The sequence below is a fragment of the Channa argus genome, chromosome 17 (assembly GCF_033026475.1).
Source record: "Channa argus isolate prfri chromosome 17, Channa argus male v1.0, whole genome shotgun sequence".
In the NCBI taxonomy this organism is placed as follows: Eukaryota; Metazoa; Chordata; class Actinopteri; order Anabantiformes; family Channidae; genus Channa; species Channa argus.
In genome coordinates this window covers 12,088,106-12,106,424 of record NC_090213.1, presented here as the reverse complement: position 1 = coordinate 12,106,424, position 18,319 = coordinate 12,088,106, and the positions used below count along the sequence as shown (strand labels likewise).

Sequence of the window (18,319 nt, the reverse complement as noted above, 5' to 3'; positions counted from 1 at the left end):
CGCTCAGCTCTAAGGTTCACAGGAGGTGATACAGTAGGCACTTTAATGCAGAAAAAGCCACACTGCAAAAAAACAAAAACAAAAAAACAATAACCTTACATTTATTTAAATTCTGAACCACAGATTTGTCACAAACTTACAGGCGTTACTTAGTTTGAAGAAAAGAAAAAACAAATCACAGGCCTAATATGGGTGTGTGTGAGAAAGGCAAAGCAAAGGCTACAAGCAATCTGCATGTGATTTCAATTTATAGACAAGGAGCCTACAGAAGAGCCTATAGCCCAGCTTTTGAACAACAAGTACTTCAAAGACAAGTCCTACGTTCAGTGAAAGAAACGGTCTGGTGGATGTGGGCAAGGCTATTTTATGTTTTGTGCCTGTTGTGTGAATTTACAACCTAATGAGAAGACCTATTTCAGTATTTCCCACTGTTTCTTGCAGCTGTGGCTTCACAAGGTGGAGGACGGTAGAGCAGTCGTCCACCAATCCCCACAGATGTTGGTTCTATCTCAAGCTCCTCCAGTCACATGTCGAAGTGTCTTTGAGCAAGACACTGAACAACAACGTAGCTGCTCCCAATGAGTGTTGGCCAGCTCCATAGCAGCTCCCTCATCGGTGTGTGTGATTGTGAGTATGAATGGGTGAATGAGAAACAGTGTAAAGTGCTTTGAGTGCCAATAGGTAGAAAAGCGCTAGTGCAGACCATTACCATTTGATTAGTGCCACCTTCTGATCCGAAATGTTTATAAATGGACCAGATGTCTGCAACCATTTTCCAGATGATAAGTGCTCTGACAGTCCATTGGAGGGGTGTCCCTAACGAATTAAAGAGATGGACTGAAGAGTACCATAATGGAGGACAACTTTCTACAACCTGCCAACCCAAAAGCTGTTCCTCATAATGACATAATAACCCCATCAATTAAAGCTGATATATTTAAAAGGTACATTATCAGGTATGTTCTCTGCATATGAAAGGAAGAAAGGGAGGAAGAAAGAAAGATAAAACGAAACAAAGAAACAAAGAGAAAAGGCCAAAAATGATATTGATTCAATTCAATACAAATTCATTCATATAGCACCAATTCACAACAAAGTCATCTCAGGGCACTTAAAAGCATAAAGTCAAGCCTACAAAGATGTATAGAGAAAACCCAACAATTCTCCCTTGAGCAAGTCCTAGGCAACAGTGGAGAGGAAAACCTCCAGCAGAACCAGGCTCAGGCTGGGCAGCAATATGCCTTGACCGGTTGCAGTGAGAGGAAAGTGGAGAGAGAAAAGAAAAGAGCAGCAAAACGCAACAACAAAACAAAAAGGTTGGTAGGACCAGTAAGTGCGCACTGGACACATAGCTCCAAAGCCAAGGACACCTGCATAAAGGGACAGAGAGAGGGAGACAGAGAAGGAGAGAGACAACTATAGGAGAAAACACACAAAGATAATGGTATACAGTGGTGATGATTGTGGGGTAAGAGGAAGGGAAAGAGGGTCAAGAGGAGGGAAGGAACTCAGTTCATTGGGGGCTGGATCCCCCAGTAGTCTAAGCCTATAGCAGCATGACTGTGACTAACTAGAAGCTTTATCAAAGAGAACATTTTTAAACTTACACTTAAAAGTAGAGAGGGTGTCTGCTTCCCGAATCTGAACTGGGAGCTGCTTCTGCAGGAGAGGGGCTTGATAGCTAAAGGCTCTGCCTCCCATTCTACCTTTGGAAATTCTGGGAACAACAAGTAGGCCTGCATTCTGAGATCAAAGTCGTCTACTGGGATGATATGGCTCTATGAGGTCTTTTAGATATGATGGAGCTTGATTGTTTTGAGCTTTATATGTAAGAAGCAGGGTTTTAAATCTATTCTGGATTTTATGGGAACCCGATGGAGAGAAGCTAGTGAAGGTGCAAATACGATCTCTCTTGTTAGTTCCAGTCAGCACTCTTGCTGCAGCATTTTGGATTAATTGCATGTTTTTCAGGGAGTTACTGGGGCATCCCAAAAGTAGGAAATTACAGTAGACAAACCTAGAAGCAACAAATGCATAAACTAGCTTTTTGGCATTACTTTGAGACAGGATGCTCTTAATTTTGGCAATGTTCCGTAGGTGCAAGAAGGCTGTTCTAGAGATTTCTTTTTTATGTGAGGTAAAGGACAAATGCTGTTCAAAAATAACTCCAAGGTTCCTTGCAGTAGTACTGGGTGCCAGAGTTATGCCTTCTAGAGTAACAACATGGTTGGACATCAGATTTCTGAGATTCTTAGGCCCAATACTATGACCTCTGTTTTGTCTGATTTTAGAAGTAAAGAATTGTGGGACATCCCGGCCTTTATGTTTTGTAGGCATGCTTGAAGCTTGATTCACTTTTTTTTTCATCTGGGGTATCATCAGCATAGCAATGGGAATGTATGTGTTTAGTAATAATGTTGCCTAGAGGAGACATATATATAAAGTAAAAAGTATTGGTCCTAACACAGAACCTTGTGGAACTCCATAAGTAACCTTCGTGTACATGGAGGATTCACCATTAACATGACCAAACTGAAATCTATCAGATAGGTAAGATTTAAACCAACCTAGTGCAGTTCCTTTAATCCCAATTTCATGTTCCAGTTTCTGTAATGAAAGGTTTTGATCAATGGTATCAAATGCAGCACTAAGATCAAACAGAAGAAGTATAGAGAGAAGTCGATTATCTAAAGCCAAGAGAAGATCGTTGGTGACTTGTACCAGTGCCGTTTCTCTACTATGATGAACTCTAAATTGTGACTGATCTTCATACAAATGATTCCTGTACAGGTGGTTTCATAGTTGTTTTACAACTACTTTTTCAAGGACTTTGAAAATAAAGAGGAGAATGGATATATGTCTGCAACTGGCTAAAACACCTGGGTCAAGACAGGTTTTTTGATAGAGGTGACTCCTTCTGAACTTGTACACTTTCACTCAGTTTTCCCATCAGGGTGTGCAGCGATAACTGAAGCTGTAGTAGATGCTAATGTGTTACCTGGGATAATTCAAACATGACTGAATAGACTTTGCCAAGCAGTACTTTCAACTTAAATACTGTAATAAAGCTGAAACAAAGACTCAAACAATTACAAAAACACTGGAATCAGCATGACAGCCAACACAGCTGTATTCAATAATGATAATGGATGAATATGTAATTTTACCATTTATTTCACCAGCTTGTTAAGATATAAAATAATTCAAACTTTCAGAGGCAGTAAGGCAAAAACTTATCACAGAGGTGTACAACAAATTTTGGTATTAGTAAGTCATCATTATTTGGCATATCGGACCGCTCTGATTCACTGGACATGACAAAAACAACGAAACAACATCACATAAATAGGAATTCAAAGGAACAACAATGTTTGAGAACACAAGGTTACAGGGGGAGAATGAATCACAGATGAGACATTGTCTATATCAGAAATTAAATGAAAAGCTCGAGTGAGTAATGGTGTAGGTGTGGGAACAAACCATCACGCCCTAAAATTAGCAAAATAATGTTCCACATTCTTCGGAACCTGTCAATAAATGTTAAAAGACAGATTTGGAAACTCTCTAATAACTTAATCACAGTTGGGCAGTTACTGGTTGTAGATACTAACCTTGGCCAATAATGTACTTTTCCTTTCTTTGTTTTGACAAGTTTATTAACATTTTCCTATATTCCTCAAAGACACAGTGAGCCAAGTGTGTTTCCAGTTTTATCACTTTAAACATTCGGCTGCTGCCATAAAAGTTAACATTTTATTAGTGAATCTTTTATAACAGATGCTCAAATAAATCATCTCCTCCAGCTCCAACACATTTGTCTGAGCATCCTGTTAAATAAAACATGGAGGTTAGGTTACTCTATTGTATCTGGCATATAGCTGTGAAGTGAATTTTTACTTTAAAGGCTTTTTTTTATCACCTCATCTTTTACAAAAGCTATAGCAAAGCATATTTTCCACAGAAAAGGAGCAGTTTGAAATTTGGTTTGTAAAGCAATGCTGGGTTTCACATTCAATTGAGTTCTGGTATCTCTACAGTGTTCTATATGATGTGGGTTGGAAGGGGCCCAGAGCTAACCATTCATTGTGAAGTTCAGACAGGCTGCAACTGAGGCAAATACTGTACTGATTGCAATACATCACGCATACACACACACACACACACACACACACACACACACACACACACACACACACACACACACACACACTGCCCTGACAAAGATGCGTCTAAAACAACTAACAGCTCCACAATAATGCCCCACCAGGCCATCTGCTCTTCTTCTCTGTGGCCAAATATGTTAAACTCTTCAGGGAGTCTCAAGGTCACTGGGTGTTTCTTTGTGTGCTTTAAGATCCCAGCAGACCCGCCTTATTATGACTGTAGATCCAGAACTAAGACCAAATCCATAAGCAGGAGCTTTTTCCTACAGTACAGCCGACAGCACCACCCTCCAAACCTTTCTATAGAATAAACTCCCAGCTGCTGTGAGGGAAGTCAGCTCTCTTGTAATCTTTATATCTGTTTTCTGTTTGCCTTCATTTTTTAATTAATGTATCTAAAACATAAGATCACAGCATTTGGAGGAGCTGTGGTCGTCCCTTTTTTGACTCACTTTTGCCACCTGCTTCACCAATGTAACCACAAGAGGGCATAATCAAGTGCCAGTGCCAGTCCCAAGTTTGGAATAATGCAGAGGGTTGTGTAAAGGAAGGGCATCTGAAGTAAAACACATGCCATATTAAACATGAGAATCATGACTTTCACATCGAATCTGACTTCCATACCGGACAGTCGAAGGAAAAGACCAAGGTGTGTTCGTAGGCAGAGAAAGAAGATGCCCTCTGCTTTACCAAGCTGGCCACATTGTCATAAAGTATAACACATTCACGTGAAAGGGATTTCTAGCTAACGATGTCCCCCTAACTGTTTGTTACTCTATTAACACTACTCAATGCCAATTTCCTTTTTCTAGTAGCACTTTACATTAGAACTGAGTAATAACAAGGTAATAGGTGTTATATTAAGGAAAAAGAAATGTTATAAAGTAATACCGTGGTTACTACCGAAGCAATACCCAGCTAATAGTTTGGTATAGATTTGTCTATTTGGTTATGTGCAAACACACATGGTGGCCTTTGGTGTTTTATCTGATATTACCCTAAAATTAAATGGGAACAAGTTTCTGTGATTATTACACATAAATGTGTCACAAACATTTTACCCCTCCTATAACCACTATAACCTTAAAATTGCTGAAACATTACTTCATTGTTATGTTTCCAAAATATAATCGGATAACCCTGTTGTTACTTAGATATAAATCATCAAAAAAAGAAAAAGATTATTCACAAAAAACATAAAAAGAAAGGATTAAGGAATCCTTTCCTTTTATGCAAGTTTGACCTTCTTATCCTCATTTCCAGTCTGTTTCAGTATTTCACCTACTAACATAATTTTTTCCTCATGCACATGTAGAACTGAAAGCATTTTAAAGTAGGGTGAATCATGGCTGTACACAGACAAGTCCCTGAAATGTTTACATGTCACCACCTAGTGTTGATATTATTACTACACAGTCTATCAAACTTTTAAGGAAATAGTGATGTTAAAATAATCCCTGCCGTCCAGATCTGAATTTACTACAACGTCAGACTATTTGTGTAACTCCTTTAAGGCTTCAACCGTTTAAGTTTAAAATAGTATTATTTAGACTAGAGCCTTTACTGCCGGGTGGAATTATATATGAGATGTACATGTAGCGGTTGCATTCCTATTTTATCTAATTTTCACGATATGTTTTGTCCCATTAAGTCAGTGTTCAAAATTACTGAACCATAGTGTAAATTATTTTTGCCACGTTAAGATGTGAATTTCTGTAATGTTATTTGTTTAAAAAAATGTTTCCCCAGCCATAACTCTCAAGTTACTTGTTTCCAGTCGGCGTGTTTTTGTGAACGTACTAGTCTCGCCCATCAACAAAATAAACGAAAAAGTAATCAGGTAACTGTAATAATAAGTCATTGTAACGTCAGTGGAAAACAATCATTTTTTGTATACCACATTTACAGCATGTATAGTGTTAACATTTTGACGCAGATTTAACAATTATTAAAAAATTTTTCTAAGCTTAACGTTTCTCCTGTCACGATTAGCTTGTTAGCTAAGGTTAGCGATTTCATTTCCCGAGTCGAGGTAACGTTAGTTGTATAAGTTGTAGCGTCTTTTATCAGATTAAAGTTAACTTCTTTTAACGCTACATGTAGTACAGCATGGCTCGAGTTAGTATGTTTTAGCAGTAGCAATGCTATTCAGGAGCGTCGTCAGTGTTTGTTAATGAACTCCCTGTCTTTTGCCCTTGTATCTAGACAGGCTGCTACATTATTCAGGCCAAATCATGGAGTTTGCAGAACTGATAAAGACACCCAGGGTCGATGGGGTTGTACTACACCGGCCTTTTATGCCCATCGTTGAGGGAACCCTATGTTTGACTGGTCACCACTTGATTCTCTCCTCCAGACAGGACAACACAGAGGAACTTTGGCTGCTCCATTCAAACATCGACTCTATTGAGAAAAGGTGAGATCTTCTTATAATTGTTGTGAGGATTATACACCTCTTTTGACAGGGGAGGAAAAGTGGATTTTTTTTTGGTCAGGGTTACACTTGCATGTACCTAACCCAAGCATTATATTGCATTTATTCCTTCATTTCCCTTTAAAAAAAGAGGATCTGAAACGGGTGTGACCAAATGTTTCTAACAGTTTAAGGATACATATTTCTTGTGACTGTGCCTGAATGGGGGTTGTACAAACTGAGCAGACTGATGGTTAGATGATTTACATTTTACCAATTTTAAACCAGTAATTAAGTAAAGGCCTGGGAGGAAAGCTAGGGCCACGTAAACTAGCCATGGTCAGTGCACACTTAACCTCTGGGTCTAACAGTCATCATCTTCTAACTGTTTGTACATTTAAAACCAAGTCTTAAACTTTTTTTTCAGATTTGTAGGATCTTTAGGAAGCATCATTGTCAAATGTAAAGACCTCAGGGTGATCCAGCTGGACATTCCTGGTATGGAGGAGTGTCTCAACATTGCGAGCTCCGTTGAGGTGAAAATAGCTTATGTCTGTTTATTACATGTCTTTACTGTCTTGGAAGAGAGAATTTTCCGATATGACTTAAGGATCTAAATACAGAATTTGTCATATGTTAGATTTTAACATATTACACAAGCAATTTTGTAATTATAGTTCATATACAAAATATGACTTACTTTGACTATAACTGTTGTTAAGTCCTTAGTGTTGTGTCTGGTGTATTTTTAATATATCAGATAAAATGTGCTTTGAACTTTAAACAATATTTGTCCTTTTTTTTGTCTTTTAGGCTTTGTCCACTCTTGATTCAATCTCTCTGATGTATCCTTTCTTCTACCGGCCCATGTTTAAAGTCATAGAAGATGGCTGGAATTCTTTCCTTCCAGAGGATGCATTTAAAGATCTGGAGTCCATAGTATGGACATGAGTAGTGGCAATACCTTCATACTAATGTTCTCTCAGTCCTTTGTTGTCCTGCTTGAATTCTCGTGGGTCATTCCAGGTTTTTAACTTGTTACTATCTGTTTTTTTATCAGACTGATGAGTGGAGGCTGAGTGAAGTCAATAAGGACTTCAGTGTGTGTTCATCGTATCCTCCTCTAGTGGCCGTCCCCAAAGATGTTGATGATGACGCCCTGAGGAAAGTTGCAACCTTCCGTCATGGTGGCCGGTTTCCGGTAATTAGCTACTACCATAGGAAAAATGGCATGGTGAGAATTCATAAAATATACTCCACTTCACTCTAAATGTTTTGGTTGAAAAATAGTCTCTGCTTATACCATAAAATCATTAAATCATTTCCAATTCCAGGTGATGATGCGAGCAGGGCAGCCCCTCACTGGGACCAATGGGCGGCGATGCAAGGAAGACGAGAAACTGATCAATGCCACCCTGCGGCTAGGTAAACGTGGCTACATCATTGACACTCGCACTCTCAATGTTGCCCAGCAGGCCAAAGCTCGAGGTGGAGGGTTTGAGTCTGAGGCTAACTATCCCCAGTGGAGGAGGATTCACAAAAACATTGAAAGGTGGGTCAACATTGGGGCATGAAATGGTAACTAAATTAATATTTTTTTCTCATTTTCTTTCCAGTATTAAATTTATGTTCTTAATTTTGACTCTGGATAAAATTAGATAGTTATATCTGTGTCAAAGGTGGTTTAACATACAGCGCATTCAGAAAGTATTGACACCCCCTTCACTTTATTTAATTTTGTTATGTTGCTGCCTAATACTACAGTTGTTTATATTCATTTTTAAAATCATTAATCTACGCTTAGTACCAAGGATAAAGTCAGAGAGGCCAGATTGTGTTGGTTTGGGCATGTTCAGAAGAGAGATTGTGAATATATTGAAAGAAGGATGCGGAGGTTTGAGCTGCCTAGCAGGAGGTCTAGAGAAAGACCAAAGAGGAGATTTATGGATGTAGTGAGAGAGGACATGAAGTTAGTAGGTGTGAGAGAAGAGGATGCAGAGGACAGGGTTAGACTGGGGCAGATGATTTGCTGTGCATGCCCCTAAAAGGGAACAGCCAAAAGGAACTAAAGAATCTACACTCAGTACCCCATAAAGACGAAGTGAAAGCAGAATATTAGAAATGTTTGCACATTTATGGAAAAGGAAAAACTTTAATTAGCACATTGGCACAAATATTCAGACCCTTTGCAAGAGCACTTGAAATTTAGCTCAGGTGCCTCTCATTTCTCTTAATTGTTGCTGAGAATTTTCTACACTTTTCCACCTGTGGTAAAATAAATTGATTGGACATGATTCAGAAAGGCACAAACCTCTTTATAGAATACCTCAAAGCTGACAATGCAAACTGTATTAGAGTAAAAGCCATAAGGTCAAAAGAACTGCCTGCAGTCAGGATTATTGCAAAGCATAGATCTGGGGAAGGCTACAAAAATACTCACTGCCACACTGCAGGCTCTCAAGAGCACAGTGTAATCCTCAAATGGAGGAAGTTAGGCAAAACCAGGCCTCTTCCAAGAGCTGGTCACCGTGCCAAACTGAGCAATCTGGGGAAGAGGGCCTTTGTAAGAAAGCTGACCAAGAACGGATTGTCACTCTGACTGAGCTCCAGAGATCCTGACAACACTACGGCCCTCCACCGATCTGGGCTTGATGGCACAGAGGCAAGACGGAAGCTTCTCTTCAGTGCGAACCACATGAATGCCCACTTGGAACTTGCAACAAATCTGAACTGAAGGACGCTTAGATTGTACGCAACAAGAGTCTTTGGTCTGATGAAACCAAGATTAATCTATTTGGCCTCAAACATTATGTCTGGAGTAAACCAGGCACCGTTCATCACCCGCCCTATGCCGTCCCTACAGTAGCTAGTAGCATCATGCTGTGGGGGTGTCTATCAGTGGCAGGGACTGAGAGACTATTTGGGGTTGAGGAAAAGTTGAATGGAGTAAATTACAGAGAGATCCTCATTGAAAACCTGTTCCCCAGTGCTCAGGACCACAGAGTGGGCCTAAGGTTCACTTTCCATCACACCAATCCTAAGCACACAGCCAGACAACACTGGACTGGATTACGGACACCTCTGTGAATGTCCTAGAGTGACTCGGACAATGCTTGATTTGAACCCTATTGAACTGCCCACAGACATCCCCCATCCAACCTGACTGAATTTGAGAGGATTTGGAAAGAAGAATTGCAGTAAATTCCCCAATCCAGGTGTGCAAAGCTTATCGCGATATACCCAAAAAGACACGAAGCTGTAATTGCTGTCAAAGATGCTTCAACAAAGTGCTGAGTAAAGGGTCTTATAATTTAAATACATGTGATATTTCAGTTTTTTCCTTTTTAATAAATTTACATCAATTTTTAAAATTCAGTTTTCACTTTGTCGTTATGGGGTGCTGAGTGTTGATTAATGAGAAAGAAAACACTGTATTTGAATGATTGTAGTATCAGGCTGCAACATAACACTGTATATTCTTGTGTGTGAAAATTATTTAAGTATCTATTCAGTATTCCAGAAACTGTTCAGACATTAATGACATCTGTCATTTCCAGATCTAATGTCCTCCAGGAGAGCCTGATCAAGCTAGTGGAAGCATGTAATGACCAGTCCCACAGTATGGACCGCTGGTTAAGCAAGCTTGAAGCTTCCAGCTGGCAGACTCATATCAAGGAGATCCTCACCACTGCTTGTCTGGCTGCCCAGTGTATTGACAGGTCAGGGAAATGTTATTTAGAATTTCTTTTGATACTACTCCTGAACCAGTAAATACCATACAATAAAGACAGTACTTAAACAGTTCGTGTGCTCTTTACAAATTGAATTAACTGAGTTTAGCAGTCATGAACATGTGTTACATGTTGCTTTCTTTAAGGCATTAGAATAGCACATGACGCTCTGCACAAACTTTGAAGACATATGTTCGTTATAGGGAGGGAGCGTCTGTGCTTGTTCATGGTACAGAAGGGACAGACTCCACCCTGCAGGTCACCTCCTTGGCTCAGATTATTCTTGATCCGGCCTGCAGGACCATCAGAGGCTTCCAGGGCCTAGTTGAGCGAGAGTGGCTCCAGGTGAGCTTCTCTGTGCTTTGATACACTCTCCAACAATTTCTTTCTCTCGTAACCTCTGCTCCCTCTTTGACAACCCATCCAGGCAGGTCACCCATTCCAGCAACGCTGTGCCCAATCAGCTTACTCCAACAGCAAGCCTCGCCAAGAGGCTCCCGTCTTCCTCCTTTTTTTGGACTGTGTGTGGCAGATCCTTCGCCAGTTTCCCTGCTCCTTTGAATTTAGTGAGAGCTTCCTGGTGATGCTCTTTGAACATGCCTATGCTTCTCAGTTTGGTACTTTCCTGGGCAACAGTGCAGCTGAGAGGTCAGTCTACCTGCTTAAAGTAACTCAGCGATATGCTAGTGATTTTGTTTCACATTAATTTTGAGAGAAAGGAGAACATTTTCTCCAAATTGATTTTACTTATTTATCCACAAATCACGGATATCACACATAACAGGCACCCTGGCATCCACTGCTATTACAGATTAACCTAACATTCAATTAACCATTTCCTAGAGCCAAACTGTTGCTGCCTGAGAAAACTGTGTCCCTTTGGTCATGGGTGAATCGACCCCAGGAGCTGGAGCGACTCACCAACCCACTCTACGAATCCAACAGTCTCGTGATCTGGCCTTCCGTGGCCCCTCAGAGCCTGCTGCTATGGGAAGGTAAGAAGAAAACTCAAAAGATACACAGTGACTGAGATTATTTACAGTAGGAGGCCTGACAGGATTTTTCTTTCGAGAAAAAATAGCCTGCAACCATGTGTCTCGCACACTCTAATTTTTATAGACATAGTGTATAAGAACATGGAAACAAAAGCAATTTTGCTGGTTTTTGGACTAAAAATGCTAAATACTTAACAATTATTCTTTGATTTCACATATATAATAGTTACGTAATTAGGCCCTCAGATGAAGGCAAAAAGTAACAGCAACAAGTGGTTAAGATGGATTAAATAACCAGTTTAAGTTGAACTTTTGTTTGAACAGCTGGAACAGGTAACAAAAGAGACTAAGAGTTACCACGTTCACCATCAAGGTTTTACTTAAATTCACACCACGGCTGTTGCATATTGTGTAAATGAAATTCAGAGTGCACACAGACTTGACCCCTCCTTTGCACTGAAAATATTTGCACTTAGAATAAATCATCACCTTTAAAAGCATTTGTGGGCTTGTCAAATTAATTAGTGAAGCTTGTAAAGCTTTAGCATACGAAGTATTAGCTACACATATGATCTTGAGCAATCCTGATATTCCTGTTTGACATTGAAACCCTGCATCAACCACTGAAACTGCCTGCTACGTGCATTTTCACCATGAGACACTGGTTTCTGTGACTCTGAGGGTTTGAGTCATACTTTGGTTTTGTGCTTGCACTGAATACATGATCAAACCTGAAAACTTGTCTAAAATAATGTCTAAAGCTCTACGGGGGAAAAAGTGGTTAAAGCCTATAATAAATTGTTCAGGGTCTCATTTGTGGTTAGATTATTTAAGTCATTCCTAAATGTGACAGGAAGGGGGCACCAGTTATTTTACTATGGACCGAGGATGAACTGATTGACCCTTTGAGCCACTAGTACTGTTGAATGCATATTTGTCCCTATATGTTCCAAGTTACATAAGGACATAAGGACATCATGCATACAATTTATTTCCAAAGCGATATTTTCACAGCAACCACATTGTGTGTATGCTGTGAAAACAGAAATCCTGTTTGTGTGTGTGTGTGTGTGTGTGTGTGTGTGTGTGTATATATATATATATATATATATATATATATATATATATATAGAGAGAGAGAGAGAGAGAGAGAGAGAGAGAGAGAGAGAGAGAGTTTTTGAGTGTTGATGTGTGATAGCGTATAGCAGACCTATTAATTGAGGAGATAATCGTCAAATTAACAGGTATTAAAATAATTGTTAGTCTGAAAATACAGTAAATACAGTAGTGGCTTTTCTCCCCTCACAACCTTAGCATAACTGCATGTGGTAACAGACCACACACATCAGTGGTGTGTTTGGTTTTCATGTTTGTCTTATTATAGATTGCACAGAAGGTTTCCTCACTTACATCTGAGTCCCCCCTTAAAATGTCCCATGATCTGTAACAGTATGAGGCTGAGATTTTGACAGGCTGCTTTCTCTGATCACAGAGGTTTCAGATTATTTGCTTGTAATTTGCATCAATTGTATATCAAGATACCATTAATTAGAGGCAGTTTACTTAAAGAATACATTTTCCAAAATGTTATAAATTCTTGGATATGAACTTTATTAAATGCAGTAAACATCCAATAATGTTTGGGTCACATCACTTCTACCAGCCATGTATATTTGCACTCTACAACATCAGAAAGAGCAAATCCTGTCTTTCTGAATATGCTACCCTACACAATATGCGGGTACTGGTCATCTCTCATCTTGACTACAACAGCGCTCTATTAACAGGGCTAGCACCATGTGCAATCAGAGCGCTCCAGATGATCCAAAATGCGAACTCTTCAGCAGAGGGGTTATCTTAACTGCACCTTCCTAGCTGAACACCTGGTCTACAATCACTCTTTCTCATAACTCTCTGCAAACAAACTACTAACAAACTGTGACACATCAATGATCCCAAGTAAAGCTCTTCAGCTCAGTGCTCTCATGTTGGTAGAATGAGCTACCTAGATCTGCACTATCAGCAGTATTACTTATATTATTAATATTTCAAAATAAAGTTAAATATGGAACTCATCTGCAACTACCTACGCATTATTGTTCCCTATGTGGTACTTTCGTCCTATGAAACTGAAACACATCCTGTCATGTCATTTGACTGTCCAATGTCTTCTCCTCACCATAACTATTTGCTTGCTTTGTATCTCACTTGTAAGTGATTTTGGATGAAAGTGCTCACTAAATGTAAATGTAAGAGCGAGAGAAATGTGCATCTTTGCCTAAACATGAAAACTGAGGCAGAGGCATTTCATGAATAGTTAAAGGGGAGGGGTGTCTAGACAGACCATAGGTCATTCAGTTCAAATGTGTGTGGAGGCGTGGGCCTCCTGCCTAAAGCCACAGAGCCACACCCTCATTCTGTAGTGGAACGTTTGGGAGTTGACTGAAGCACATGAAATTCAGCAGACGTCATGCTTAAGCTGTTCTTTCATAGCGAGTGATGGTCATGCTGAGACCAACATAAAGACCCCATGGAAGTCCAAATCTGTGGCTTTTTGTGTTAACACTAACACGTGAAGGAAGGTAGAAAATGTATAGAATTCCAACCACTCACTTCTAAAATATCTGAGTGCACACTAGCTTTTCTTCGACTATGATCTATGGAATTTGGAATTTACTTTCCTAGTCAACCTAAATGAAGTACAACTATTTGTAGCCAAACATAAATAAATAAATGTAAATAAAAATATATTGTGACTGTAAATTTTAAGATCGAATTTAAGATAGCTGAAATTTTAGCCATTTTAGATGCACAGTAAACCCTTGTTATTGTAAGTTGTTTGGCTGTCAGAGCTTTGTAGTCTTTGCCACACATGTTGTCATTGTGGCCAACAGGTCACCTCTATCTCTGTGGTCACACTTATGTTTCAGTATGCCAGTCCTTCTGTTCCTCAGTTCCTCTGCCAAAGTCTCCCTCCCACCATCTAGTGTATGTACAGTAAGTCAGTTCACTCAGTCGGTCCCCTGTTTTGAAATAGTTATTTGATGTTTGCTCACATTAGTTTATCACCCATGGAACCACTGCCATCATGTTGATTAGTGCTCCCACCGGAACCAACTAATGTGGGGATCAGCATCTTGCTCAAGGACACTTTGACAGGAGTAGCTGGGAATAAAACCAATAACATTGGGATTGGTGGATGATTGCTCTACCTCCTTAGCCACAACTGTCTGTATATGAATCTAGGGTTTTTTTTTTTTCAATTGCATGTACAGTAATTGCACACACCACCTTATTGTGCAGGAAAAAGAGAACCAATTTCCTTGTAGTACGCGTTGTTCTTATTGATTACTTACAGTGTGCTCCTCCTCTTCTATTCCAGGAGTGTTTCTTCGCTGGAACCGCTCCTCTAAGTGTTTGGATGAGGCATATGAGGAAATGGTTCATATAATTGAGTACAACAAGGAGCTTCAGAACAAAGTAAACAGCCTGCGCAGGCAGCTGGCTCAACTGGAAACTGAAGATCCTCTGCTGCAAACACCATAGAACCAGAGCTGCAACAGAAATTGAGAGAAGAGAAGTGGGTAGAAAATGTGAAAATGTAGCTACACGCATCTTTCATTGTGTTTATGTTAAGTTACCTGGTTACTCTGAGAAATAAGGTGCTGGTAATTGGGGAATGTGTTTACATGCACTGTAGTAACCTAGTTCCTGTTTATTCATGCATCAAGCAGCAGGTCAGTTATCAGATTTCTCCCCTCCCCTGGACTTATTTTGGAAGCACGGCTCACAGATTTTAACTGCATAATGCTAGAAGACACAATAAGGGAAAGACAGGATGGCAGGATGAACTCCTTTGCATAGAAAGGACTGTGTGAATGACTTTTTTTATACTTCTATCGGCCACCGTTTATTAATTTCCTGAGCAAGATTATTCTAAAGATGACAAGATATTGCTCAATAATCTTTTATCCAATCCAACCTGCTACTTCCCATCTTTTTTCACTAGAAGGTTTTTCTATTTCCGCTACCCCAGTAACAGTAACCAAGTTTCTGGATCAAATAGCAGGTATCATTTCAAGAAAGCTAGGTTATCGATGTGCGTGTAAACCCAGGCATTCTGAGAATATATAATCTAAACACGTAATCGTTTTTGGAATTTCTTACATTAATGTTACATTGTTGTTTTGGGATTGTGACGTCATTGCAGAATCAATAGTATCAAACTGGGTCCACTTGTGTAATACTCTTTTCATGCAGTATTCACACAGCGTACATGACTGAATGGACTGAAAGGTCACTTTGACAAAAGAATAAAAGGCATTGAAATGACAATGGGGTGTCCCAGAAACTAAGCAGGAGAGAGAGTGATATACAAGAGGGGGAAAAAACTGTTGCTGTTGAGCTGATTCTGTAGTTGCTAAATGTTGCTAAGCCCATTTGTCTCAAACTGACTGACATAATAACAGAAGTAGGGTGACTATTTTCTCTCTAAAACTACATTAAAGACCCCTGTATATTTTTGGGCATTCATCTTGTTAAGGAAAGGAATATAGGGGCATTTAAAGGCCAGTTGGAGAGAAACCATGTGCAAAAGTTGACTAACTACAGGTACACTTTTTTTCACCAAACATCCTGCTGAATGTATGTGGCACTTAAGCGCTGCAGAGTAACTATAGCAACATATAGTCAACACGGGATTTGCTGCATGTTGAGATGATATAATAAGCGTAGGTAGGGTCAGCACCTATTGTACTGTATAATGACAGGCTTGTTTTACATGATTCTGACCCAAATATCCTGAAAAGAGTTTACAAGAATTACTTATCACCGCCTCATAAATGAGTAATCTCATCCGCTCGCATGAAAATGTTTGTTACCTTTTGTGTCGGATCTTACTATGAATAATATTGAACTATTAAAATATGTTTGAGCGTTTGACCAATAAAATGCATCATAACTGTGCTTAGAGTCTTGTTGCAAAAATTATAACAGCCTAAGGGCAGTTTTTACTGATTATAAGCAAAACGTGACAGAGTAGATCATATGGAGGTTTGTGTGTTTAATATAACATACTACTTTAAAGACCAATTTATATTTTGTTAACAGAAGGAATGTAATGTTAGTATCAAGTAAATGATTAATAAGAATTTATCAGGTTTTTTTTAAATAATTTCACCATTCAAAACTAATGCACTTTCTTTAAATGCCATTTCAGTTACTCTCTTAATATATGTACAAAGCCATTTTAAAATTGTACTGTAAAATACAATATCAGAGATACTTCTTATTATTGGCAGTATTTTTTTTTGTTCACAGCAACAGCTGCCATAATAATACAACAAATGTGTTAAATGTGAAACATCACCACTATCTTTTCCTAAGGTGAGTGAGAACTATTCTGCTGTTGTGTGCAGAGGAAAAAGAGAGCATGTCATGGGAAAGTTCACTTCAGTGTCAACTTCTGCACCCTACGTTAAAATTCTCTCAACAACCACCGACTCCTCATAGAGAAGAGTGTCGTCTGGATAGCCACCTAAAAGCACTGTTGATGTTTCCAAAACTTTATCTGTACCATTATTTGAATTTGCATTTTAAAAACAAAGCAGCAAACAACAAACTCTTTAACCTACCTTTTCTTGGAATTCTTTCAATGGCTTTCAACCGCATATTAATATATTTTAAAATGTATACTGAGCTGCAAGTGCAAAAAAAGTGGCCATCTCAAATTGAAACTTGTGTTTTTGTTTTTTTTAAGTAAGAATTTTCATTTTCTCTGCTTGTCTCCATGTCATCTTATTGCATTTCATCTATATTGCTTCAAGAATGATATAGGGACACCAAATTGAACCGATTCAGCTGCTTTGTATGTTTCCACTATATACACCGTTTCCTTTTTGCCAAAAAGCCTCCCAACAATGATGCTTTGCGTGTGCATGAGTTTCACAAATTACACTAATATACATATTTTCTCTACTTGCTTTATGAGTAATGTTAACCTCAAATGATTGTTGCTTTGTCAAAAAAAAACTTATGAGAATTTATCAGCGCTGTTAACAACTTGTTGTACTTGTCAACTTTGTGCAATTGCTTACTGAAACATGACTTTTTATCAATGCTAATGTGTGTAAGATTATATCATTGTTAATAATTTTTAAGTTTTAATTTCAAGTCATTAAACATACAGCAGAAATGATTGATATAATGTTTTGTAATTATTTAATGGGTTTTTTTGTTCCCACTGCCAGATTAAAACTGAGAATTTTATAAGAAAAAATAAATAACCACTCATGTTGATTATCATATAAGTGGCGATTTATCACCCAGCTGTTTTGTTTTTTTCTCATTAAGACTGTTTTCAGCACAAATGCCTTGATAGAACAATTATAAATTACCTTACTAACAACAAACTGCAGACTGACAACGGTTTGCTAACATGCTAATCATATGAAACCTTTTCGTCACACATATTGACCAAATAAATCATTTTTTCCTTCTTTAAAATATCCAGATTGACTATTATTTAGAGCCAGTGGCTTTAAATCATATCTGTCACTGCCCAGTAACAAAGCAGCAGTTTTAATGACAAGTAGCATAGAATTTACTTTTCCCTTAGCATGTCTACTTTCCAGTGAACAGCACCCCAACCACCTCAAAAACCTTTTTGTCACTGTGATAAAAGGATCATCTGATGAGATAACAGAGGAATAAATAGCTAAGGATCAGCTGCTTCGTAGAGGCATGTAATGGCAGCCACTAGTTAACGTGGCCATATTTCTTCTCTCCATTAATGTGGCCTTGCATCTGTCACTCTGCTCTGATTTCACAGCTTATAGGTTTGCTTCACCTAAAACACAGATGGTCTGAAAACCTAGAAGGTATGTTTACTATTTCCTATTTAGTTGCCACATAGACAATTTAGTGTCATTTCTCAGTAATCAGTTGTCATGTGGTGTCATGTTGCCTGGGCATGAAGTTGATGTTTACTGGGCAGCTGAGTTGTCTACATGTATCCAT

The 18,319-nt window shown here is 38.9% G+C and overlaps 1 protein-coding gene across 2 annotated transcripts; it reads left to right on the top strand.

Annotated features, from left to right (window-relative positions):
- Positions 1-5,914: 5,914 nt before the first annotated feature.
- mtmr9 (myotubularin related protein 9) lies at positions 5,915-17,626 on the top strand. Of its 2 annotated transcripts, none has more exons than XM_067481850.1 (11): positions 5,915-6,003; positions 6,369-6,579; positions 7,004-7,112; positions 7,390-7,515; positions 7,637-7,810; positions 7,911-8,128; positions 10,134-10,295; positions 10,511-10,652; positions 10,735-10,955; positions 11,151-11,302; positions 14,685-17,626. In XM_067481850.1, the coding sequence occupies exons 2-11, from the start codon at positions 6,398-6,400 to the stop codon at positions 14,846-14,848; spliced, it is 1,650 nt and encodes a 549-aa protein (XP_067337951.1). In that variant the 5' UTR covers positions 5,915-6,003; positions 6,369-6,397; the 3' UTR covers positions 14,849-17,626. The 2 variants fall into 2 exon arrangements, with proteins under 2 accessions (XP_067337951.1, XP_067337952.1); XM_067481851.1 differs by having other exon boundaries at positions 5,923-6,003; positions 6,373-6,579.
- Positions 17,627-18,319: the final 693 nt, after the last annotated feature.